This window comes from Apaloderma vittatum, unplaced genomic scaffold (genome assembly GCF_000703405.1).
Source record: "Apaloderma vittatum isolate BGI_N311 unplaced genomic scaffold, ASM70340v1 scaffold18993, whole genome shotgun sequence".
Lineage (NCBI taxonomy): Eukaryota > Metazoa > Chordata > Aves > Trogoniformes > Trogonidae > Apaloderma > Apaloderma vittatum.
In genome coordinates this window covers 1-8,246 of record NW_009708905.1, presented here as the reverse complement: position 1 = coordinate 8,246, position 8,246 = coordinate 1, and the positions used below count along the sequence as shown (strand labels likewise).

General features: G+C 47.2%; 1 protein-coding gene across 1 annotated transcript in view; it reads right to left on the bottom strand.

The window, feature by feature from the left end:
• ATP1B1 (ATPase, Na+/K+ transporting, beta 1 polypeptide) overlaps positions 1-6,030 on the bottom strand; it is a gene marked incomplete at its 5' end in the record, with an annotated part of 12,686 nt that extends 6,656 nt beyond the window's left edge. The window contains one exon of the mRNA XM_009866730.1: positions 5,902-6,030. Within this exon, the coding sequence (XP_009865032.1) occupies positions 5,902-6,030 (129 nt within the window). The remainder of the gene's footprint in view (positions 1-5,901) is intronic.
• Between the last annotated feature and the right edge of the window lie 2,216 nt (positions 6,031-8,246).

The window sequence follows — 8,246 nt, the reverse complement described above, 5'->3', positions numbered from 1 at the left end:
ACCCACTGCGTTTCTTCTGCTTTTTCCCTCCCAAAGCCACTCCCCACCACCCTCCTCCTACCCCACTGCCCACCAAGTTGGAATTTGTAACCTAGGACAAAGATTAGCTTTGTTCCCCTCAGTGCAGCTCCTAGTCACCAAAGATAGCAAGACACCCAGCGAGTAGCTTGGGGGTTTCCAGTTTTATTCCAGGAAGGAGCTTTAACTGCTCAAAACTCCCTCTGGTACAAACTGACCGGGTTGGGTGTTGCAAGTTTAGAAGCTACTTACTACTCCCCTAGCACAATTACATCTTAGCCTCCAAAGTCAGTGGCTTTCAGTCCCATTTCAAGCAGCCACTTGCTTTCTTGCTTCACAAACAGTTATAAATAAATATATATAAAATAAACAAACTGGGTTCAATTTTAGTAAGGGACCTCAATCTCATCCCGCCAAACCCTCCTCATGTTACCACTCAGCTGGGAAGCAATGGGCTCACAGTCACTCACGGTGGCTCTCTGGAATTGCAGCAAAGGCAGGCCAGGCCTCAGTTCCTCTCCTGAGTCTGCCTTTTCCAGAGTTCAAGTTACAGGTGGGTCACTCAAGTGTATAAATATAAAAATTCAAGAAGGCTTGGCCAGATTTGTAAAGCTTCGCTCAGGCAGTCAACCTAATAGTTTTGCTCAGGACCTCTAAAATGAAGGAACTCTTCCCCCTCTGCTTTTTTGTCTCGTCCCATGCAAGCATGCCAAGGGGAAAGGCAAGGTCAGCAGATACACCCCGTGGGGTACAAAAGCCACCCAGTACAGTATCCCTGTGCTCTGGTTAGGAGAGCCTGGCCACAGGCATGTCTGGCCCGAAGCCAATCCTCTGACCCCGAGACCAGAGGCTTGGTTGGGAGAACAGACTCCCACCCCGAAGCATCCCCGTTTTGCAAATCTTTGCAGAACAGCACCGAGGCCCAGGCGGCACCTCCCTGTGGCCGTCCCAGCAGCCAGCACAAGAGAGCACCACTCCTGCCAGGGAGACTGCGCCTGTGGCCATAGCCAGGCTGCTTTCAGCCTCAGTACAGGCATTTACAGGTATTTGATGAACCCAGCTGGCCCAGCCCAAGATTTGGTGCAGCAGGTGCTGTCTTTGTTCAGGACAAGAGCTAAGCAGAGATCAGTCTTTCCACTTAGGAAAGCAAGGAAGTAAAACTGTATGAGGATGAAAGACTTGTTTTGAAAAATATCTTTATCCTGATTAAAAATGTATTACTAACTTCCACCACAAACTGCATTGCCGCATGCCTCCAACTGACCAGACACAAAGCCCTAAGCACAGATGTGTCATTTCCTTCTTTGTTCTCCAAATGTACATGCCGTAACCAAAATAAAAGCTTCAGTACCGGTATCAGAGCAGCACTGTCACCGAGTCCTTCTTAAACAATCTCATTTAAGAAAAAAAATAAATGTGTTGATAGGGTACAATGAGAGGTGATAACCTCTATAGAACACTTCCATAACCTTTCTGAAACATTCTCTGATCCCCATTTTGGAACTGAGGCAAGCAGGGACAAGAAAAAAGAGTTACAAAGCTGAGCCATTCCAGCGCAACCCACCACAAGTTGGCTGGACACCTAAGGTAGTTCATGGCTCCAATAAATTACAGACATGAGAAGCCTCTTGGGGGCTTCATGCACATGAAGTCACTCCTTAGCATGTTCTATGGGGGAGAAGAAACAAAGCCTCAAGTGCTTTCATAGCTGGGGTCCAGACAATCCTCACCCCATCTTTCAACCATAACCTGTTTGCCACAGTTCTGTATCTCATACTATCACCAGAGATGCACAGCGGTGTCACGTGAGGTGACACTGTTCTTCACACATAGAAGAATCAATCAAATACCTTTTTCTAAAGTAGTTTGTCAGTATTTTCACCTATTTCTGTAAGTAGAGTGCATTGCTAGGAAATATGAATCCTATTGCCATTTGGCTGACACCGTTCATGTAAACGATGAGTGATGCTTTGACTTACAGACACCACCTTCTGTTCAGGCTTTCTAACTCTGTGGATGTACAAAGATACCAAAAGTCAAGAGTCATTGATTATTTTTTTTTCAATTACAGTTGTAGATAAAAGTCGTATTTATTCAAATTTATTTAAAAATGGATTTTCCATGTAGACTTTAGAATCCTAAGCTGTTAAAGCAAGACTCCAGGAAAAACAGTGTCCTGAAGGTGAAGAGGAAGAAACTAGAAGTGAGAAGTCAGTCTTGTTACTAGGAATGGTTGTGTAAGTCCATACTAACCACTCTTGCTTCACCATGCAATGCTCATTTTCAAGCACCATGTCATCTTGGTTCAGAATGAGTCTGAACATTCCTGGCATGACAAAGATGATGAATTGTGTGATCACTGCATGATTCTTATTTCTCCCCCCACTCACTAAATGAGCGTAGACTTTAAAAGCCCCCATACCAAGTGATGTCGTTCCAAGCTTCCAGCCACCCTCTACCTCATCCCCAAAGTGCAAAAAGCAGGTGCAAGTTTTCTACAAATGCAGCAAAATCTGCTTGGCAGGTAACATCCCAGAAGCTCAGGATTCAGGGCTTTTTTCTCCAGTATCAGTGCTGAGACAACAAGAGACAGAAGCAGAAAAGTGGAACTTCACAGGAGGCAGCACCCGCTCCCAGGGGCCCCCCTGCCACCTCTCCACTGCTCTCCAAGCTGATCAAGCTAAGTGAGGATCACACGCCGGAACAGCCTTTTCCATGACACGCTCCCTGCCCAGGCACATTGTGGCCAGGCAGTGCTTGAAGCAGGGACACCTGAAACCCCCTGGCATAAGCAGGGATCCTTCCTCCCAGCTACCCCTTCAAAAGAGCCGCAGGCAGCCCTGAGCACTTTCCTCTCTCCCCAGCCATGGGGTGCGACGCTGCATATCACGGGAGGCACACCACAAGATGGCAGGATTCACAGTCTGATTTTTATTGGGATAAGGAAGGGGAGAAGATCATTTTTTGGTTTTGAAACACTTGGTACACTGTTTAAAAGGCAACAACCTCATCCTTCCCTATGAGCAAGGTAAGTCCTCTGTGCCTGAAGCAGAGTCCGAGCCCGCAGCACACGTGGAACTGGGGCTGTCGCAATGGGCGAGGCTGGACAAGAAGGTGAAATATGCCAACCCCTCCCCCACTTCAAAATAGGGGAGGGGTTGGGGGGAAAGGGTATCATGGGACAGTACAAAACTCGCTCGCCCTGAAGCCCTATATAACATTCCTGTTGTGTTCAGTGCAGAAACCAGTTAGCATATTAATGACACTTGGCTATAAAAATAGCATTTATGGCTTTCAATGTTTTACCCATGTCAATAACTCAATAAAACATCCTGTAGGTTCTGTTGCCGTTATGAAATCAGTTGTATTTCAGAACAAGAATGATATTATAGCAGCCTCTACAGCATTTTATCCCACAAAGCCTGGAGGGAAGTATAGTCTCCCCTTTCCTTGTGGCCTGACACAACAGTACCTTACCCAAGGACAGAGCACTGTAACAAGAATAAAACTGGGTTTCCAGCTTCCTAGAAAAGTCCAGGCTCTATCAAGCTTATTTGGCTTGCAAGTCTTCCCACAAGAGCCAGGAATTAGAACTGCACAGCACCATATTTTATGTAGTTCACAGTCTGCGGGGGTCCCAGACCGCAACAAATTTGATGTTTGGGCAACACGAGAGCGAAGGCTCCCACATGCGTGCACGTTGTCAGAAGTAGAGTCGTGCTCGTGGGGCCGGGCAGAGCCCTGCACAGCAGGCAAACACAGGAACCGCTGAGCTCCCCAACACGGCAGTGCAGCAACTCGCTACAGCGTCACTCTCTCTGAAAGCCAACGTTCAAAGGCTATTTTTGACTCACTGTGGTCTTAACGGCTGATGTGCTGCAGGAGGAGGAACGGACTCGATGTTAAGAGCCAACCTCCGTCACGCCCCAGCTTCTCTGCATCTGCAGGAAAAGCTGTCACGCGATGTCCTGCAAAGGACCCTGTGCTGTTAACCAGCAATCATCTCCAAGTTGTATGCATGTGCCGTGACAGCTTGGTTCAACACTTTTGTTGACTGGGCTGCCTACTGTCATATATTCAAGGAGCTGGATTTTGTTGCCCTTGATTTCAGTACATGTCCTGAAAGCTCATTATAAAGATCCCTGACAAACTTTTCATTCTTCCTCCATTTTGATTTCTGTAGTACACACTACAAGAGCATCTCGAAATTCAGTTGTTTTTTTCTTCTTCTTTTTTTTTAAGTTAAAAATAGAATAGGCCCCCAGAAAAACTAGTCCAGTATGCAATTAAGAGGTGAACTAAAATCTTCTGCAAGATGAAACCTTGCACAGAAATTTTACCACAGAGTTGCTTTGAAATTGGAATCGTGAACTGCTATTACAAAGAAAGTGAATGGTTTACCTAGAATGAGTAATTATGTGACACCAGGCTAAACAGCAGGTCTCTCTGGATGTGACCCAAGATCCATGGGCTTCTTTGCTAATTATTTCATGTCTGGTGAGACCACTGGGCTTCAGCCGGGAAAAACCACATTATTAAAACAACTGCTCCACTATTAGCCACGTTGGCTTTTCAGATGCAGCTAATGGCTCTAGGCAATATCAGTGACAGTTTAATCTTTCCTGCAAATGTCAGAGTCCACTGCAGAGATGGAAATGACCATTCTCGGTGCTTACGAGAGCATTTACCCCAGCCACGCTGGGGTACCTTAACAAATGCCACACACCAAAGCAGCAGTTCCAGTCTCTATCATTGTCTTTGAAAAACAATGGTGGAAAAGCAATTATCTGAAAAAGTTCGTTTTTTGGATGGTGCATAACACTGTTCAGTGACGGAAATGTCCCCTGTGTTGTTAGAGCAGGGAATGATCACAGCATAGCACTGCAGACGGCGGGGCTGTAAGACACAGTGTGACACCAGAGCCAACTTCTGTAGCTACAAGCCATCAGCCTCACAATTGTCACTTAAATACCACTGTTATTAAAAGCTTCTGAACTGTTTTACAGAGCAACTGGAGACAGATCGTTACCATCAGCAGTGCCAAGCAGCCTCAAGGTCATTTGTAATGTGGGAAAGCAGCAGTTGCGCAGCTCCCCCTCACTCCTATGCCCCTCCCCGTGGCTCCGAGCTGCTGCTGGCTGCGGCGGGCATCGGTGCAGCAGAGCCTGGTCAGGCAAAGCAGAGGAACCTGCAGCAAGGGCTGGTTACTCCATTTGCCCCTAACCCAAGGCAGACTGGCCACAGACACTGCTCAAGTGATTGGTTTCATTTTGAGCAGAGACTTATTTCGTTTATGAAAGATCAGCAACTACAAGACCCACCTTGAACCTTCCACAACACACTGAATTGAAATGCTCGTTCATAAATGCTATCATCTCCTCGAGATCACTCACACAGCACAGTTCAGTGTTGGCTAACGCAATGCAGTAAGCCCACCCAGAACTGGTACTGTCCCTGTTCTCCTTGTGCACCCCAGTTTCGCAGATAAAGCTAACTCTTTGCCCTTGTCCTTCACTTACCCACAGGAACAGAGTGACTACAAAGAAAGAAAAACTGAACCCAGCTTCTTCATACAGCTCATTCCCACATCTCTAGCCTCACCTCGTCGCTCCAGTTTAGGGGAAGTGTAGATAGAAGAGCAATGCAGGTTCACACTCCTCTCAGACAGGAGGCACATTTCATGTGATGCAACCTTTAGTTCTAGCAGGATTGCCTTCAAGCCCCAGTACTGTTAACACGAAAGGCTGAGAACATACCCACCCCCTACAAATATGTGTTGCAGCAGTGGCATGCCTATTTCATCCTCCTTCTTTAGGTGAGTAACCAACCCGCCTCCCCAGAACAGCTTGCACCAAGTCAAACACAGGTCTCCTATTTAGTTACCTGGAGGTGCCACTCGATCTTGGTATTTAGGCTCAAATTCGCTGACAGTGAGCAACATCACTTGGATGGTCCCAATGAATATACCTGCCAGGCAACCGTAGAAGATGACATAGAAGAGGAGGATCTTAACTGCAAGAGAAAACAAGCAGAAAGAGGAATCAAATCAAGCCCTCAAAGCAGTCACATTGCAGGACAACACTTCCAACTTTTGCCACGCACAAGGAAGAGCCCAGCACGCTGAATTCAGTCAGCAAGCCCTGTTGCAGAGGTATGTATTTAACGGTGAGACTATACCCTGGTCCAGACGGAAAACACAAATTAACTCCAGCTGTTTAGGGGGCTGGAAGCATGAGTCCCTAAAAACCCAGAAATGCATGAAATAAGATTTGGGATTGTAAAACATGAAGATTAAACCACCTTTTCCGTATTTTAAAGGATTCCTTGGCTGACCCAGCACTACCACTGCACACTATTGCAGGTGACAGACTTTCAGAACCAAGTGCCCAATGGCGAGACACTGTATCACAGGTCTGCTCTGAAGGACGCAGTCCACAAAGCTATTTCCAGGAGAGCCTACCATAAATGTTTCATCCAGTTTTACAAAGAATTGTAAAGCCTGATCTTCCCCAGCAATTCAGACTACCACCTCCACTGAATACAATGGGAGCAGAATTGGGGCCCAAATTAGCTCTTAATCTGAAATGTAGAAAGGTACTCAGTACCGCATGCTTATCAGCCTTGTATGTCTACAAAGGTACTCCAGCACTGCACATACCAATTAAAAAGTGAATTACATAATAATGAAAGATTAAATTTAGGTTTGGTCTAAAGGGAGATGCCTAGAATAATCGAGGGGGCGGGGGGGGTGAGGGAGAAGAGCCTGGAGACGCAGCATGGCTCAGACTCTGGATATCAGTTACCAGTTTACAAGGATTATCTCAACCGATTAACTGCACAGTAACATGCCGTACTAGGCATCACCAGGCCGCCTACGGGAAGGATAAGCCAGCTCATGCCAAGCAACTATATGCTAATCAGGCTGCAGGAACAAGCAGGCCAGCAGAGAGGCCAAAGAGTACTTGAGCCTGCTTCATCTCAGACTGTCCTTGTCTAATTGCAAACAAAAAAAGAGGCTGTTTCTTTGAAGGACTTGAAGTGACAAGCTAGAAGGAAAGCGGAGGAAGCAGTAGTGCAAGTATCCCTCCTCGCTCCCCAGCTCCATCACTGGAGAAGCCTCCTGATGAAGGCAGGCAGTTCGGGTCATTTTCTTTTCAAGTCTATGAAAGAGAGGCGAACAGGAGGGACAGTCAGCAATGCGAGGCTGAAGGGCAGCAGGAAAAGTGCTCCATCCTCTCATCTTCCTCACGTGCACCAGAGGCAGGGAAGGTAGCCAGGACTGGAGGGCAGAGCTAGGTAACATGGTGCTCCAGGAGTTAAAAGCACTCTTTGGTATCCAGGCAGCGTAAAAGCAAATGGCTGTGACGTCAGGGACGTGTGGAAATTTTTTCCAGAGCATGGTCATAGGAGGTGCTGTTGTAACAAACCAAACACTAATGCCGTTGTCTGCAGCGTAACGCCTTTGAGTTTTGTAACATCAGAAGGCAAACGCTGGGAGGTAGCTTATTTAATCAGGTTCCCAGCCAGGATGCTCTTAGCGCCAAAGACATCTTAAAGGTCAAAACCACTCCAAGGTCTCGGAAAATACACCGCGGGTCTAGCAACCCGGCACACCAGGGCTGAACAAGAAAGCTTCTTGCAACAGGTAGGCTTACAACAGAGGAATTGGATCAGCCTGCAGATTGACTCCGCAAATGGGTATCAGTCCCAGGCAGAGAAGAGCGGGTGCTCTGGGAGAAGGACCTGGTTCAGCCTCCGCGTTTAAAGCACTGCGCAGTTGCCTGGTGCCTCAGGAGCAGAAAATACCTATCCATGCGCACCCACAACCCAATTCTGCTCACGTAAAGATACAGCAGAAGCTTTTCCTGCCTGCCAGAGCTAAAGCTGGCAGCTCCGGATGTGGCACCTCCGGATGTGGCACCTCCGGTTGATCCATTACAACAGGAGCCGAATTCAACATCGCAAGGGTGGCACACCAGCTGTGGTTGGCAGCAATTGGAAAGCTATTTGCGTCAAGAAAACGTTAAAAGCCACTAAGCGCTATCTGTACAGCACCTAATAAATACATCAGGAGCATTTAATCACAGATGCACACAGAGCCATTTCCTTCAGCATTAAAAGCCAACTGCTCCCGTCCAACGAGGTAGTTTTAGCTCAGTTTTCTTTATCCAGAAGAAAAATAAGAAGCCACCCTGAAGTCCGAGGCAGGTGACGGCGGGGAGGGGCAG